At 38.0% G+C, this 19,026-nt stretch overlaps 1 protein-coding gene across 1 annotated transcript in view; it reads right to left on the bottom strand.

Moving 5' to 3' along the window:
* Positions 1–19,026, bottom strand: part of AHI1 (Abelson helper integration site 1) — a 143,928-nt gene that overhangs the window by 20,300 nt on the left and 104,602 nt on the right. Inside the window, exons 22-24 of the mRNA XM_014955384.1 lie at positions 14,709–14,774; positions 12,202–12,364; positions 10,406–10,506 (exon numbers count right to left, since the gene is read on the bottom strand). Coding sequence (XP_014810870.1) covers positions 10,406–10,506; positions 12,202–12,364; positions 14,709–14,774 — 330 coding nt within the window. The remainder of the gene's footprint in view (positions 1–10,405; positions 10,507–12,201; positions 12,365–14,708; positions 14,775–19,026) is intronic.

Here is a 19,026-nt window from a genome sequence, read left to right on the forward strand (position 1 = left end):
GGGAGGTGTCCCTGCCCAGGGCAGGGGGGGTGGAACTGGATGATCTTTAAGGTCCCTTCCAACCCAAAATATTCTGTGATTCTATGATTTCTAAGGAGCAAGTGTTTCCAAAAAGTTTTTTTTCAGGGAGTAAAGAGGAATGGGCTTGAAACTAATTCAACCTTCACAACTTGGCCCACATTCACAATATTTTGAGACTGCTAGTTGCATTTTGCATTCATAGCCAAACCTAAAGCAAAACCTACTACGTTGTTTCTGAATTTCTCAAATATCCTTAGTGTTAAAAAGATCAGTCCCTCCAGTTCTGCCAAGCACAGAGGTACTCATCTGCTTGTAAATAAGACATTTAATGTTCTGCCATCAGCCCAAATTCCTCCAGGAAACAGCCAGCTACTGACATTACTGTCTCTGAAACCCCAGTTAAAAGTGAGCAGTATTAGGAAGGGAGCATCATCCAGCAGCTCTGGAGTGCCCAACAACAATACAGCACCCTAAAAAGTAACCACAAAGTCAACAAGAGCTTTCTGGAAGCAACAGAGAAGAAAAAAAAAAAAATCACAGTTCTTGATCCTCTACTTTGCCAATTGCTCATTTCTTTTTGTGTAAGCTCATGGACAAGGTGTACCAAGGCTCCTCCACATTTAATTTAAACAGAGAAAACAGAATAGAGGAGTTCATTTTATCACTTAAACATTAGTTTTGGTATTTTAAAATGGAACATTGTTTTCAGACATGAAACTTATCCATCACAGATTTCAAAGCTCTAAAGGGTAACACTTAACATTCTCATGTCAAATCCTACTGTCCAATTTTAATTTGGGGTAAAGTGAGGCACAGATGAAAATTGTCGTGGAACACACACAAGTGAAGACCATATTGAAACCGGAACCCAGGTCTCCCAAACCTCAGTTTTAGGCCTTGAATAGTTTAATTAATTAAAAAAACCATCTAGTCAATGTTAGTAGTTGACAAAATTTGAACTTTTTTGTCTTGGTCCTGCTCCCAGTATTATTTTATCAATTTAATATTATTTTTCTGCTGACTTAACAGAAACAAGATTGAGCTCCCATTGACCTGTTGAGTTACTATAAGCACACTGCCCACAACAACCATGTTTAAACATGAGTCATTAGGATGAGTCTGCTGAAATAACACAGATCGCTGGATTAGTTTAGACAAAAATCAGCCTATTAGAACACAATAACGTAGCATTGGCGGGGCTAGGAAGACAAATCATCCACTTCACACACAAAATCCTTGTTAATACAGTAATAAACTTGAGACTTAAGTCAAGGGTAAAAGTAAACACAAAAGAAGGAAATATAATGCTGCTGATATGAAAATACAAGGGAGTGCTGCAGAGGGAATGACTCTAAGTAAGTAATACTTCCTTCAGCATTCATAACCTCACGGTTCCTTGCCGTACTCAGTCATGAATTCACTTGTGGTCAAACCAAAATCTTTTTCTGAAAATCCTACATGAATGCTGTTGAACTAGGTTTTTTACCCTCCTTTTTGAGTAAATAGAACAGAATCTTGACATTGTACTAATGCTACAATCAAATACAGCCCATTCAAAAGCAGTTTGGTGGAATTCCTTTAACTGCCTAACTACAGAAGACTGATTTCTCTCATCCAAAATAGACTAAGCTTTTTAATACTTACAGATACCAAAACACAGACAATTGTCCTTGTTTTACAGTTGGAAGACTGAAGTATCCTCTAATTTAATGTGCCTAACCGTAGGTTCTTATGAACTGCTTTAAAAAATTACTCATCATGTATGCTTTTATATATTCAAGCACAGCATTTCAGTACGGGTACCACGGAAAGACAAGCACACAACTAGAGACTGTCTCTAGTCAGATGAGCTGTGTTCATCTAACAGGGCAACTAATGAGGATTCCTAGGGTCTGTAGGGACAGGCTCCCCATTCTCCAGACTACAGTTCAAGTATGATACCTTCCTTACCTACAGACTTTTACGTATGTAACAAGGCAGGAACAAGGCACTAGATCTTTTTGAAACAGATCTCACTGTTACTACCATCTCTTCCCTGTCCCACATACCTTTGTGTCCCTCAGCCCACTCCTTGAACTACTTTTCCCACCCCAGTGATGTCAGTAAGCACCAGCAGTGCTGAAGGAACAAGTCGGGTCAGTGGTAGATGCAAGAATCCCAGAATCAGAATCACAGAACGGTAGGGGCTAGAAGGGACCTCTGGAGATCATCTCTTTTACGTATGTAACAAGGCAGGAACAAGACACTAGGTCTTTTTGAAACAGATCTCACTGTTACTACCATCTCTTCCCTGTCTCACATACCTTTGTGTCCCTCAGCCCACTCCTTGAACTACTTTTCCCATCCCAGTGATGTGAGTTAGCAGCAGCAGTGCTGAAGGAACAAGTGGGGTCAGTGGCAGATGCAAGAATCCCAGAATCAGGGTTAGAAGGGACCTCTGGAGATCATCTCCTCCAACCCCCTGCCACACCAGGGTCACCCAGGCTGGACAGAAACCCATCCAGGTGGCTTTTGAGGTATCTCCAGAGATGGAGACTACACCATCTCTCTGGGCAGCCTGTTCCAGGGCTCTGCCACCCTCACAGGAAAGAAGTTTTTCCTCATATTTAGATGGAACTTCCTGTGTTCCAGCTTGTGCCCCTTGCCCTGTCACCAGGCACCACTGAGAAGAGCCTGATCCCATCTTTTTGACACCCAACCTTTAGGTATTTGTAAGTGTTGATGAGATCCACTCTCTTCTCCAGACTCCTCAGGTCTCTCAGCCTTTTCTCATCAGAGAGGTGCTCCAGTCCCTTGATCAGCTTCGTAGAAGGCAGTGCAGGAGCTGGTGCAACCAGGGGATGAAGCAGCAGGAGAAGCACAGCAAACGAGCGAGTGGAGGTCAAAAAACCAGGCAGGAGGTATGAGTTTTAGGAGACAGTGGTAACACTTAAACACTGAGAATGCATCAAGGACATGCTAATGAAGGTGCAAGCAACAGAATTCTGGAGTACGGAAGGGGCTGAACAGGCTGTTGATCTCTTCTTTCCCCATTTCTAAACCTCTTGGCCTCTTGCTATGGGTGGGCAGGTCTCAAAGGGAGCTCCAAACAGCTCTGCACTACTGTCACTGCAACTCTTCTAAGATCAAGCAAACCCAGCATTGTAACAGGTACAGTGTCAGCTATTAAATTAACCCAGATTGCAGAGCTTAAATATTAATACAGAATTATTAGGGCTCTGTCAGTTTTAAATAAAAAAAAAATAATGTCAGATAATTATTACGAATATCTTGAACTTTGCTGTTCACAAAAACAAATACCAAACACGGTACAAATCATGAGTAAGCAAATTGTAACGGGCACAGTGTCAGCTAATAAATTAATCCAGATTGCAGAGCTTAAATGTTAATACAGAATTATTAGGGCTCTGTCTGCTTTAAATAAAAAAAAATAATGCCAAATAATTATTATGAATATCTTGAACTTTGCTGTTCACAAGAACAAATACCAAACACGGTACAAATCATGAGCTCCTCTGTATAGTGCCACTAAGACTGTATAATTTTGTTGCCACATTCTAATTCTCCACCCTTTGAAAAATATAGCCCACTGGGAGAGGAGAACATTGGTTCATACTAAATGCAGAAGCTTAGATTTTTCTCAAGTTTCTTTTGCTTTGTTTACTATCATAAGGTTCAGCCTAGATGGTGCAGGCAATCTCTTTAGTGTCTCAAGCCATGAAAATAAAGGCGCTTGCTCTATAGCCTACTCTGCAGAGGAGAACTCTCCCATAGAAGCTCTTTCTACAGAACTTGATCTAATTAAAGATTTGTTGGATCACAGACGGCAAGAACGAACACGTCTCTGTGGCTCTTCAGACTAGCCCTTAGGACGCTAAACTCAGTATTGAGATTGTATTTTGTTTTCTATTGCACAGTCCATGGATAAAAGATTGATCGCCATCCAACATGCAAGGTTCAGCCCAGAGTGGCGCAGGCAATCTCTTTAGTGTCTTAAGCCATGAAAATAAAGGCGCTTGCTCTATAGCCTACTCTGCACAGGAGAACTCTCCCATAGAAGCTCTTTCTACATAACTTGATCTAATTAAAGATTTGTTGGATCACAGACGGCAAGAACGAACACGTCTCTGTGTCTCTTCAGACTAGCCCTTAGGACGCTAAACTCAGTATTGAGATTGTATTTTGTTTTCTATTGCACAGCCCATGGATAAAAGATTGATCGCCATCCGACATGTCCATGACTCCTGTCAAAAATGAGTCAAGTTTGGGAGAAATGCTCATCATTTTCTTTCCTGCTCTTCTGTATCCCTCCACGCATTTCCCCATTGAATGAACAACTGGCAGGGAGCTTTGCTCGTGGAATTTCATATATTTCTTTTGCCATGATCTTCCTAGTCAAAATGCAATTAACTTATAATTGCCTTTTTTAACCCTCTCTAGTGTTTTTTATAGAATAAGCCTATCTAAATCAGGTTCACCATATTGTCACCCTTATGTCTAACAGTATTAACTGAGCTGTGAGCATCCAGCAGACCCATGGCTCTGTATACAGCAGGGACTTTGGTGTGAATTCCTCTCTCTCCTATAAAAAACCAGTTAAAGCACTGCAGTGTTTAGGACCAAGGCAACACTCACCAGCTTCTCCATCATGCATGAAGGCAGAGAAGACTTTGCCTTCTTTTTGTCTTTGAAACTGCAAAGCCCTGGGCCTGTTCAGGCCTAGGAGAGACCAACAGGAAATCTGCTGGGTGAAAACCATAGTCATGGCTCACCACTGACAAATGCTGCATCTCAGAAATCAAATCAACTAGAGGACTATTTGAGAAAGGAGGAGGAGTGGAGACAAGATATTTCAGGCCGAAGCCCTATAGTTTAGAACAGCTGTTCTTAGTCTTGAAGTCTCGGCCTCTGGGAATTTATCTGTGGTTAAAGCTTTGCATTAAAATTTGCATAAAAATAGTTCAATCCTGTTCAGAAAGAGGCTATGAGGACCTAAGGAGAAAACAATGAGAAGTCAGCTTGCTTCTGAGAGCTACCTTAATAATATAAATATCCCTCAATAGTATTTTTGCTTCTGCTTGACCAGTTCATCTTGATTCTTCCTATCTTTAAACAGACCAGTCACTTAGAGTAAATGACCATGGATGTCACTTCGTCTTTCCTTTTTTCCCCCAACAGATATTAATTTGCTTATAAACCAGGTACCTTTTCTTTCAATGACTCAAATAATACTATGGACAGAGGCGCAAACATTTTTTGAGATAGAAGAAATTAGAAACACCCTCAAAGTAAAGAAGTTCCTCCTCATGTTTAGGTGGAACTTCTTATATTCAAGATTGTGCCCATTTCCTCTTGTCCTATCCCTGGGACTGGAATGGGCTGCCCAGAGAGGTGGTGGAGACTCCTTTCCCTGGAGACATTCAAAACCCACCTGGACAAGTTCCTGTGCAACCTGCTCTGGGTGGACCTGCTCTGGCAGGGGGTCAGACTAGATGATCTCCAGAGGTCCCTTCCAATCCCATAACATTCTCTGATCCTGTGATTCTGTAACTCCAGAAGTGGTTTTGGAGTTGAAAAAGAAAGACCAACATCTTACAAATAAAGTAGCACCACACGCGTTTAAGGGAGAGTAATTAAATTTGAACATTTTTGTGGGTCTGCAACCTCTCTGAACCTTGAAAACAAACACACTTCAAGCCGTGTTGAAAGTCTCCAGCTCTATTCACTGCAAGAGTTCAACGGTATGAATTCTTCTCTCATTAACATTACCACCTCCTCCTAGTCCCTCCTCTTCCTGAAAGATAATCACTGAAATGTTCCCCAGTAACCCGAAGAAAGGTACCATTAAAGAGGAAAATAGAGACAGCTCAAACTATAAAATGAAAGTTTTTGATGAAACTAATAGAAAAATTTCTAGCTAGTATTTTTGGAAATATTTTTGAGCAAATTTTCTATGCTTTTTAAATTTTTAGATCTAATAAATAAGTTTTGAGCCCACAAAAAACACCCACACAGAAAGAGCTCAAGCCCAGGGGAAAAGTATCAATTGCTTGGCAGGTTTGTTTCAGACACACCAGGTTAAGTATTCAGAAAGTCTGACAACAACCTACTCTAGGGGAAGAAGAGGGAGAACATGAATTATTTATGCGAACAGTGATAATCCCAAACTTTGTTTAAATATACATGGAATCAAGTTTTGATGATGTCTGGGCAGATTATCCAAATTGAGCAATAATAATGTTGTTCTTGAAGGTAACCATTTTCATTTCATGCTTATGATCATTATTTTACACCTTAACATCATTTTTCAACGATGAAGATACTAGAAAGAATATTTTCTTACACTTTTCATGGACATTTTAAATTCCTGGGTTTATTTTGTCTACTACTACCTCCCACTGTTCTCACATAATGTAGGACTGAGTACTTAGCATTCAGAATCCAATTAAATACATTTTATACAGTGAGTCTAGGCCATCTTAAATTATGAAACATATTCACAAGATAAATTTATGGACAGCAAAACATTTCTGACCAAAAAAAAAAAAAGTCACTCTATGGACTTTGAAACATCTTTGATTTGCGAAAATTTTGCAAAACCCAAATTTTGGTTTCTAATACAACCCCATCTGAATTCCTGTCTTTTCTGCCATCAGCACAAGGAACCCGAAGGCACCACATTTACTGGAGCAGCCAGATGACAAGTTCATCTCTATTTCTTGGGATTCTTCGTCAGTGCAGGGAGAACTTCACTCCATGAAATTTCTATTGGCGGTTTAGATGTATGTTGTAATTAAAGATGATTATGACCTAATTTTGTGGCTCAGGAGTTAAGTAACTCATAAGGCAGGAAAACAATGTTTGCATAAAATTATTATGTTATGAATGCAAAGCTGATGGTAGAAAGCATTTTGAAAGCAGGTTCTTTGAACTACGACTTTTTTTTTTATTATTTGCAAAGATTAATATTGGATCTTGAGTATTACACCCTCTTCTAATGTTGATTCCATTTTATACACTCATCATAAAATTCTTTAGATTAGTTAGATATGCATTTATAATATCTGCAGTTGGAAAACTATTTTTAATTAGTCTGGTATTCTCAGTAATTAAAACCATAGTATTCTTCTATGTTTTAAGTGCCCTATTTAGTCTCATAGGGTAGCAAAATCTCACGAGTAACTGCTATGATGATTTTCACAGCAACTGTGTTTTTGCAGTCTTAAAGCTAAATATTTGAGTATTCACCCCCAAAACCCAGAAAGAACAACAGGTATAACAGACCTGGATATAATTAAGTATTTGGGAAAATGTGCTTGTGGCCAAAACCCAAACACCACCTAAAAATTCAGTTATATTTTCCTGCTTGTGGTAAAAACTTAGTTATTTGATAAATATATTTGATTTAAAAAAAAATAGTTCATTTTCTGTCAAAGCAAAAAAAAAATAAATCATAGGGTATTAAAAAATAATGATTTTTTTACACGTAAAAGAAATTGGCGCTTACTTTCATCAGCTCTAATACTGAAAAAAAAATAATGAAAGGAATAGGAAGAAAAGTTGCTGTGTCACTGCTGCAACACAGGAACTGCCATAACCGATCAGCCCCCTCAGTGGTCGTCTCAGCAGTTTGGTCTCAGAAGTATCTGGTGTTGCCTGAAGCCAAAAATGCTGTAGAACTTTCCTTCATTATGACAAACAACTGAATGACAATTTGTTTCTCCAGTGTAGCACTCTACAGCTTTTGTAAAACCACTGCACTTCAAGGCATTGCAAGTCTTACACAGAGATTTGATTCCTCTCACTATCTTCTTGGTGATTTATACGGTGCTTATGTAGCTTGAAATAAATAAAAAAATCACCCAGATTTGTCTTTCTCAGTCATTTAGATGCTTTTAGAGTCTCAGCCATTATCTCAGCCTAAAATGTGTTATTAAAAAAATTAATCCCCAAGTGCCTAAATTTATTAGTGTCTTGTAGCAGCCAGGTTCACCAGGTTAACTAAGCACTGCATAAACAGAATTTCCTTCTACCAATATTAGATGTTTTCCATTCCAGCTTAATGTCCCCTGATCTTGTTCAACAGCAGAAGGGGGAAAAAAAGAAAAGAAAAAAAGACTGCACCCAATTCACCTCTCTACATCATGTACTATTTGACTGCAGCCAATTCACCTCTCTACATCATGTACTATTTTATATACTCTCTTCACTGCTTATTCTTTGCTAGTTTAATCATATAAGATGATACCATTATAGCTCTTATAACATTTTTTCCAGGAGACCTGTAAATGTTTCATAACTTTTCTCTGGACTCTAGATTTTGCAGTGCTCTTGAATGCTGTGCAAGATAAAAAACAATGTATTTGCTTGATTTTGGCCTGGTACTGTACACTTTATTCACGACATCTTTTGAATATCTGTATGTATTATACAGACTACTACAAAATTCCAACTAATTATTAAATAAGCAGTCAATTTAATTCAAAGCACTGGCAGGATCAAAGAATATTTCAATGAAGGCTTACTAATTCTCAGTGTTACTAAAAAGGTGCCACCAGTAATACAAACGCTATTGTTAGAAAAACATGTCAACCATAGACATTTGAGAAAATATAATTAATCAAAACTAATCAACTGTTACTTCTCACAAAGTCGAATAATAAAAACTGGTTGTAAATGTTAGCAACATTAGCACACATAAAAGTATTTTGATTCTGTAAATCAACTAGATTCCTACCAGATTAAAAGAGAAACGAAGAGGTGGATAAAAATCATCTAGTCTTTAATAAGTAACTCAGTGCTTCTCGCTTTTTTAATCTGGGTATGAGTGAAACTGGGTGAGTGTAGCAACATATTCCCTCTGGGATACCTTCCTTGCCTCCAGCAACGTAGACAACAGATGAAAGAAATCTTCCTGCTTTCCAGTAATGTTGTAATTTTTCCTATATTTGTTCCAGTCTGCCTTTACAGGAGTATCTGGAAGTAATGCACCCTTGTCTTTCCTGAACAATGGCTTGGCTATGAGTTTCTCAGCTAGAAAGGGGTAAAAGACACTTCAGATTAATTAATTATTACTACTTGGTGTAGTGATTAACTCTGTTTTTCAAGTATAGTTAGAAACAAAGCACTTAGTAATTCGATTTATAGCAGTTGGCATCAACAAGACAGCTGGCTTCAACGACACTGCCAAGTGAGTAATCTGTACTCAATAATTTATTAAATGCTACCTCTCTCTGTTCACCTATTAAAAACAAAAGCTACACAAAAAAAGGTTAATAGAAGCAGCTTTGAGTGTTTTAACCCTGAACATTGCAATATATATTACGCAGCAAAGATTAGATAAATTGTGTGAAAGAAGACAAAGTTGTAACGAAGTAACACAGCATTTGTTTTAAGTCTTGCAAATCAGCTGCAAAGTATGAAATTCAACTTTAGAAAATCAGATGGAAAAGCCACGTCATTTGAAAGAAATCTGAACAGAAGTCACTTTTAAGGTAGTTATGTTAGTACCATTTGACTAAATGAATAGCTATGGAAAGCGCACTTAAGGATACAAATATTTTGGAATAAAAAAACTAGCAAGACCTAAAAATTCTAGCAGTTTTTGAACGAATTTCTATTACTTTTTGTTGCTTAAAAAGTATCCCATGTTCTAAGACAATCATCAGTCTTACTTCACAGAAGGGGAACATAAGCTACGCAAAGTTTCTAATCTCTGTTTGTCTGGAGAAGTGAGAGTCATTTGGCCTGCTTTGCACACAGCAGGATCTCTTAAAGATCTGAGAAAAAATAAAATAAAAATCAACTCCCCATTTTTTTAACTTGACCAAAAACTGGCTGTTGTTTCTTTGCTCTTCTGTACGTACTGTGTTCTGACTGCTGACTAAAAATCACAGAAACAGGAATGCTTGTAACCCAATCTAAGTATATGTGGAAGTGAAGAGGTATTAGATATAGTCAAACCAAAAACTTTTCTTTCCTTTGCTCCTCCAAACTATGAAGTCTCTATAGTCCACCCTCCTGAGCAAGAAGGACAGCCAAGTGTCCGAGAGCATGTCAGGTTTTGAGAAACCTATGTTGTTTCTTCAACTGTTATTTACACCAGGTAGCTCTGAGAGAGACTGCTGGAAACCTTTGAGTCAGTGGGAGATTTGCCACACTGCAAAGGTGCAAAAGTAGGCAGAATATTTAATTGCCACATGATGGAACAGCTGGTTTCACACGAGACATACGTTAGACATCTGCTGAAAATCTACCTGCTTGCCTGGAAGGAGGTCTACATGTAAATTATTCCAAAAAGTATCAAAAATTAATGCAGTCCACCTGACACACAAAAGACATACTCTGCCACTACTTGCAGAATCCATCCTTCTCAAATTATTACCTTATCTTGCGTTGGAGAACCCTCCTCTGCTTCTCTTGGTCCTTCAGGTAGGAGAGGAGCAGAATCTGGTACCAATTCTGAAGGTTGTTCTTCATATTCCTCTGAAAACAGGATCCATAATTCAGCATTATGAGAGCCATGAAAGAATTATGAAAATATTAATTTTATGTGAACAACCCCAACATTACAAGCTAGCCAATAACATGAGAAGTGTCTGAAGCCAAGCTTTGGGTAAGAATTTATACGAAGTTGTCCATTAACTTTTACTTACATTAGTAAGCTTAGATTTAAGTGCAATTTATATACAGGTTATTATATAAAATAAAAACAATCAAACATTTATGTGACTAAGAACAAAGTCCACACTGACAGCAATGCAACTAATACTTAACAAATGTATCATATGCATTTCTTTCAATTCAATAATAAGATGGTTACCAACTGATGTAAGTACTTATATACCAGGGTTTTGTTGCATAGTTGGACAACTCCCTCAAAAACATTTGTGGTTTTTTTTTTTTTAATTTTATTTTACTTTTTTTTTTATACAGGTTATTATATAAAATAAAAACAATCAAACATTTATGTGACTAAGAACAAAGTCCACACTGACAGCAATGCAACTAATATTTAACAAACGTATCATATGCATTTTTTTCGATTCAATAATAAGATTGTCACCAACTGATGTAAGTACTTATATACTAGGGTTTTGTTGCACAATTGGACAACTCCCTCAAAAACATTTGGGTTTTTTTTTTAGATTTTATTTTATTTTACTTTTTTTTTTTTTTAAGAACAAGCCATCACTTAAGACTCTTCCTACAGACTGCTCCCTGGCTTATTTTGCAAGGAAGAAAGGAAGGAGAACATGCACAGGATGTGCAAGGGGAGGCCAAAGGGGAAGGGCAGCAGTTAAGCCAACTTTTAATTACCATCACCAAGTTAGCTCAGTGTTACGTTCAAATTTTTTTTAGGAAAGAGGCCTAAATAGTAGACTTCACTTGAAAGACAAAGGGAGGAACTAGAAAATGGGGGGAAACATCTTGAGAAATGTTGGGTTAAAAGATTTCTAAACACCGGTATAACTGATAGTTTGATAGTTTAGGAAGGCAAATGAATTTCTTGTGGCATGCAACCACACACTACGTCCATAAACTAAATACTAACAACTGCCAGGACACTGAGCATCTTTATATCAGTTGACTCATTGTTTCATATGGTTCCTATACTATTTGTTCAGATTCATTTAGGTTTGTTGCTATTAGTTCAATCAAAACTGTTTTAATGACAAGGACCTGGTAGCAAGTTCAATGCTCAGATAGGAGATTTAACCATTACTCATTTAAAACTTCGTATTGAAATCCACTTGGAAACTGGAAACTGAGGATGCTCCATTACAGTAGGGTGAGAATAAAGAGTTTTTACAAAAGTAACTGTTTAGATCTAACAGATATTGCTTAAGAAAAACCTAAGATGTCTGTGAAATGCTTTGATGTGTCCTCAAATATTGCCAAGGTGGCTCTATGAGAGACAAGGAATCAATCCAGTTGACTGATAATTAAGCCAGTACAATATAAGCTGCAATGTTTAACTAAGTGCCAACACCTTCCTAAGTCAGGAATGTCAACTTGCCAAGCGCTTAGCTACCTTGATACAATTTCTGCATCACAATTAAATCATCTGTGCCTTACATCAACTTGTATCTTCAGAACAATAAGCGGTACAGCATGGTAAAATCTTGGACCATCAGTTAAACCCACTCCGGTATACCAGGAAGACAGCAGTAAACTTACTTTCACCAGCCACATAATTAGCTGGAAAATAGCCTTGCTGTCCATTTGCTAGGCTGCCAAACCACCAGTTATCATTATCTTTGTATAACACTTGGATAATGTCACTGCGATGGATGGTTAGCTCATCTGATCGATGCGCTGTGTAGTCATAAAGAGCCACTACCTAAAAGAGAGATAAGAGCACCACAGCTTTATCACAACCGTGCCACAGAGAAAAAAGCGCAACATTCACTTCCTCTTGCAGAAAAGCAGCTGAAACCAAAGCTGCACTTTGGTAAAAGCTGAGGCCGTCTCAAGTTTTGCTAATGGGATCAGGGGTGGTGGGAAAGCAGCAGGAGAGGCAAGATAAAGGACTGTGGGATTGTAGAAATGGTTAAGAACATTCAATTCACTAAGATTAGCTTCAAAACAGCAGCTGTTAGTTTTATAAGCAATTTACTCGTGAAGCAAAAAGGAAAAAAAAAAAAGAAAAAAAAAGAAAAAAACCCACTTCATACATTCATTTTCTCAGAATTGTTACACCACCTTCAGATCCCATTCTGTGCGTGCTCACGAAGCATATGTGTTCGAATAAATACTTCAACAGTACGGCGGTTTTACAGAAGGAAAAATTTAGCACAAAAATACCATTGCAAAGTTTTGCTTTGATCACCCCGCTTTTTGTTTAGAAATAGGGATTTGCATATCCAATGTTACGAGTATTTGCCAAAAAATAGGTTCATATTCCATTTCACATATTAAATCCATTTGCCAGCGAAAGACAGTGCATCTACAATTTTCTGGAAAAAAGTACTAATAGTGGTCAGCATGATACATACTACATCGAATACATTACCAGAAGCCTGCTTTCCACCCTGAATATGAAAATATCCAGTATAATTTCTTATTTATTTCTTATTTATTTCCTATGACCTATGAACAAAAATCTGTCCTGACAAATTCTGAGCAGAAAAGACCCAAAACAAGTGAACTGAAAGAATAAGGGAATTGCTCACTTCCCTCATCATAAGTGAAGTGCAAAATTATGACCTATTTTACCCAAGGCACACTGCTTCCCTACATATAAGCTCTACCTCAGATTCCTCTAGGAAATTGTAAGTAGAGGTCAGAAACAGGGATCATTAGGAGCGATAGGAGGTTACAGGAGATTGAAAGAGACAGCAAAGTTATTATGAAGATAGGGATTTTGTAGAAAAAACTTCCTTTTTTTAAATTACTTATGCATGCATTGGAATCCCAAGACTGCTGAACTGTGCAGTGCTTTTTATATTTGTATTTTTATTTTGAGTAAGATCACCTGTGAGTTATGCGTGTAAAAATATAGCCAATGTCACTTGCATTTTCCTAATTCCACGTCACCAATTAAACAGATTAAATCAGTTATGAATGGGAAAAGATGGAAAGGACTCTACTATTCTGAATTCCATGCAGTAATTTGTGAGCTGGTCAGCATCAAAGACTTAAGTGTCACACAGTTCTCAGTAGATGGGAAATTTACCTAAATATGCATTCAGTAATCCTGAACTTCCATAAAGAAGATAAACGAGGAAATATCCTTCATCATAACTGTCCTCCCTGCATTAAGAAAGCTCACGCAGTAATTACAGGTGATGTTGAGAATATAGGAAGATGAAGTATAGAACAGAACCCAATTAAAACACACTAATGAGCACAGTGGAGAAACAGTACAGAACTGGAAGCTCACACAATCACATCCAGTAAGGGGTGCTCTAACAGTGCCCACTTCAGTTAAGCGACAACGGTTTCCGTACCAATAGTTCTATGAAAATCAGGAGGTTACTTAAGGTTTTTTTTTTTAAAAAAAAGGGAATATAGCTCTAATTACTTGGCAGCATGAAAAACAATGAAAGGCAGAGCAACAACTACTTCTTTTGGCAGTGCCTTTTGTAAGATAGTTCTAGTGGAAATGGTTTGGGTTTTTGGATAAAATTACAAAAAAGTCAGTAACATGGAAACACGGCCAACAAACAGGTCAAACCAAGCAAGCACGTCCCACTGTCTGTCTCCCAGAAATAAAAAATTAAAATACCAACGTGTCCAGTAATACAACTGGTTTGGCAGGCCTGATGATTTAAAATGTGGAAATTGGCATTATATTCTCTGGAGACATTAGGATCAGAAAATGACCATAAGGGGATACAGGGAATGCACCTTAGCACCAAAGAAGAATGTGAAACACTCACAACTACGCCCAAAGCAATGGCATTTCTTCTGGTGGATATTCAGACGTGTTAAATTCTGTCTGGGTCCAAGTTCAAGCAAAAAACCCCAATATATACACATAAAAGTTTTATAAAATTATTTTTCAGGACTGATACAAAACCAGCAGTAATGTGCTTATGCCTGTTATGAACATGTTTGTAAGAATTAAAAAATTCAGGGTAGGAAAAAATGTCCTTGGGATCACACTAGAAAAAAAAAAGAATGTGCTTTTAAGAGCACATAACAGGAATAGAAGATACTGCAAAAAATGACATAATACTTACTGTCTCTTGCCCGAGTGGACAATTGCTTCCTCCTCTCACCCCCAGCGCAGTCAGGCAGTCATCAGTCTAGAAGAAGAAATTATTTTAAAACTTTATTATGAAGCATTTTGATAAACTGTCATTTTGAGTATTCACGTCTACTTTAAACAGAATTATCTGCAATAAAATGCATTTTTTAAAAAAGGAAAAGCAGAAGTGATGTTAAGCAACACCAAGTTATATTGGCCCTGTAGATTGTTAGAAAAAGATATTACAGACAACGTGGGGGAAGGCAGAGGATTGATGACTATGCAGCCTAAGCTTGTTTGCATCACAAACGCTGCAGTAGATGTTTAAGAAGTTGTTGCAGTGAACTTTACCTCTCAACCAGTATGCAAAGGGTGATACTTTCATATAATGCAGAATTTCAGATTCTTTAGGAATCTGAAATAATCTTTCAGATTATTTAAGACTCCACTGGTCTTAATAACCAGTACCAGTACAGAATTTAATCCTAATTGTTCTGTCTTTACCATTTACTTCTCAGACTTCCAAGGAAGTCAAAGGAACAGCAGGGATATAATGTAATAATTAGGATGGGCCTGTACCTACAGCATTCGATTTCTGTCCAACAATAGAATTCTTCAGTTGAAAGAAGATTTAAAACAGAAAACTTATGAAAATTAGCAGAGGAACATCAAATTGGAACAAAGGAAGAGATGGAAGTCCTTTGCTGGTGTTACTTAATTTTTTCCAATGGCCTGTCTTCACAAAGGGGAAACCAGCTTCCCCTAGATTTTGTGTGCATTAAAGGATACAAACTACAATACTGGATAAAAATATTGCACAGCAATTGGAATATTTTAGAAAAGAACAATCAAACATAATCTTTGTGAAGCAAACATTTCCATCCATAACAGATTGTACCACATTATAAACAACATTTAAGTTTGAGAGTTTCTATCCAACATACTTCACTTTTTTTTTCGTATTTTACAGCCCCTCCTTTTGCATGAACTTCCTTCTCTTCTCTTGCTTTTGAAAAACACGTATCTAACATCTATAGCTTCTCTTACTTTCTGGGGGTTTTTATTAGGGTGACCTAAGGAACATCATTACTGCAATGCTCAGTAGAATAAATGGCATTCTCTAGAACTGCGATTCTTGCCCTCAACGTTATTTTCCTAACTCAGCTGGGCTTATCCTATATGGGGAAGAAATCACTGCCTATCCTGAATGCAGAGGTTCCATCCACTCTCCAGATTGTTCCAGCATTACCATAGCAGTTAGACACAAGAAGAACATACAGATGAACACAGTACAAAAGCAAACAGTTCTTAGCATCTACCAGAACATCCAAACCCACCACCGAAAGAGTTTTATATAATTATGCACATACACAGAGGGGGAAAAAAATAAATAAATAGTGTAACTGCTTGATTTGATGAAAAAATTTTGCACAAAGACTGGTGGAGCTGCAGTTCAGAGGACGTTGCTTGTTCAGTGGTCTCTTGGCAGTTCACGCTGCTTTACAGGTTTCAGCTAATTCTCATTTTCCATTCTCAAGGTTAAGAGAACTGGGCAGGCAATGTGCTTAGCCTGTGGGATGGGAGTGCCTCCTGTTGCTCAAAAATGATTCATCAGAATTATTAGCAGTATTATTTAGGTATCTAGTTCAGGTACTCGTATTGCCCCATTATTGTGTCTCAATCTGTCTCTCTCTCTCTTTTTAATAAAGTATTTGTGTGCTCTCAAAGACAAAACCTAAGAAGAGCTTGAAGAGAGGGAGCTGTTTGGAAATAACAAGCTAAAATCCATGAGTCATCCCGAGACTATGTTGGATGTTCTCAGACACCGAGTTAAACTTTGAAGGCAAGAACAAGCCAAAGAGTTTCCCCTTAAAGAGATACTCCAAGTACGTCATGGGCTGCACAACCCCCTTCCCTTGCATCCAGTGGGACATGGGAAGTGCCACCACTGCCTCCCACAAAGGGCTGCCTTCTCAAATAGTGCCTCAAAAAGGACCAGGTACACTCCAAGTAACACCCAGCCAAAACTACTGCCCTTTGGGTTTAGAAACGTCATTTTTTTTTAGCGTCGCAAGATTAAGCCACATTTTCAGGATTCCAAGTAAGCCACAGACATACTGAAGTGTATGATATGTCATTATTAATACAATATTCACAACTCCTTTATTTTCAATGCAAGTTGGAAACTAGTTAATGCCACCATTCTTAATACATTATTTTTTTTTCAATGCAAGTTGGAAACTAGTTAATGCTTTTTCTTGCATCGGAATAGATGTGGGGCTATAGTTATGTTCTGAGAATCATAGAATCATCTAGGCTGGAAGAGTGGAATAGACGTGTTTATATATAGTTATGTTCTGAGAATCACAGAATCATAGAATCATCTAGGCTGGAAGAGACCTCGGGATCATCAAGTCCAACCGTCTACCCTACTCTAAAGTTCTCCCCTACACCATGTCCCCCAACACCACATCTAAACGGTTCTTAAACACAGCCAGGGATGGTGACTCAGATGGTGACCAGAAGCTGGTCTTTTTGGGGAGGCAGACCATCTGGGAGAAACAGGAACAAAATGCTTGCTGAAAAAGCCCACCACGACACACCTCTTTGGGTTGAAGAAAGCTGTTAGGGGCTTTCAGCGTAAAGAACACGCTCAGAAGAAGATAAACAGATCCAGCAGTTGATGCAGAGTTCTAGACTGTGGAACATCACCCTGATTATTCACAACTAACCCATTCAGAGAGCCTTGGAATTTCTAACACAAGAACACAAAAAAACCACATTTTAAGACACGAATACAAAAGAGCGTTGCAGGTAAGAGTAAACTGATAACTAAGTTGCTGTATCAAGTGTCACCGATCCCTGATAATAGCACTAATTAAAATGTTTATGGCTGCTTTTTAATTAGGCAGGCTCAGTGATTGTGGTAATGGAGGTTTTGCTTTTGTTCATGCCGACGTTTAGCGGCCAACGGGATTTGGGCATTAGGCAGCATTCATTCCCTGAAGCATTGAGTAAGAACAAGTGGTATGTTATTACAGAATTTTCTGTCAAAATTTCAGCATTTCATTTCTACTACTGAACAAATCTATTTCCAATATCACAATACCAAAGTTTAAAGAAAAAAATATGTGAAAATACGAAGTCCACCAGTGGTTTCATACACTTCTTCCTTATGTGTAAACACATTCTTCACTGTCACAGAATAAACATACCGATTAAGTACCACTTCTAATTAGTCATTAACTCTTAATAACTCCCCTTGGAAAACCAGCTTTTCTAAGATTAATCTCGGGCAGACACTACATATGCCAAGGTGAACCCCAATGTGTGTGCAAACAGGGCCAAAGCCCCCCCTCCTCCTTTTCCCGATGGAATGACAGATACGGTGACGTGAAGAAGGACCAACATCTATTTCTTGGATGCTGCACATGCCATGGCTTCCTTCCACTCCACCTCCCCAGACCTGCCATCTCCCAGAATGGAAGAGAAACTGGGAGTGTTACTTGTTACTCCAGTAAAGACACAGGGAATGAGTGTTAAAGCTTTTTGTGTCTGTTCAGTAAATCAGTGCCTCAGTGTGCAATAGCCTGGGTTCTGAGAATGTCACCTTCTGGGGTTCTTTTTGTTCTTGTTGTTTTATGGCAGTTCAGTTGTTTGGTTGTTTTTAAGGAGACAAAATAAGAAATGAACTTAAAATACTCAAAAAGCCCCAACTAGCTTAAAGGTGAGGCAGTATTTAAAACACCTAATTTTTTCAGAATCAATCTGAGCTTTTACAGTTGCTCCATTGTTTTCCTTTTTCCTTATGAACCCGAGGGTCAGAAATTTACTTAATCCTCTCCTTCCCTAAGAATGTCATACAACCTCTATATCCCAGTAAGTGAAGTTTTAAACAAAATGCTAAATAAGCTGAGACTTAGCATAAAATAATTTAGTATTGTTATTAGCACTGTCGTATTTCTGTTCTTATTCTCCAGCCCAATTAATTGTCAACACATTCCTAGCTCAGGACACTTTACTGCACAAATTTAGTCTACGGGAAACGGAAGTACAAGGAGAGTATTAATAGCTAAATTAAAAGGATTCTAAAAGTATTAATTGCTAAGAATAATGTACTCTTCTTTGGTCTTAATGAATCTGTTTGTAGACACCGTTAAGTTACTTCCTTAGGCTTCAGATGACTAGAATCCTGATTTGATTACAGCCCTTCCATATTTAATGAGCATGGGAATCTATAATCTGCCTAGAGGAAAAAAACCCAAACCTGTGTCAGGCTGCACTTTATTGAAACCTGCAATGTACAAACA

The sequence above is a fragment of the Calidris pugnax genome, unplaced genomic scaffold (assembly GCF_001431845.1).
Source record: "Calidris pugnax isolate Ruff unplaced genomic scaffold, ASM143184v1 scaffold231, whole genome shotgun sequence".
In the NCBI taxonomy this organism is placed as follows: domain Eukaryota; kingdom Metazoa; phylum Chordata; class Aves; order Charadriiformes; family Scolopacidae; genus Calidris; species Calidris pugnax.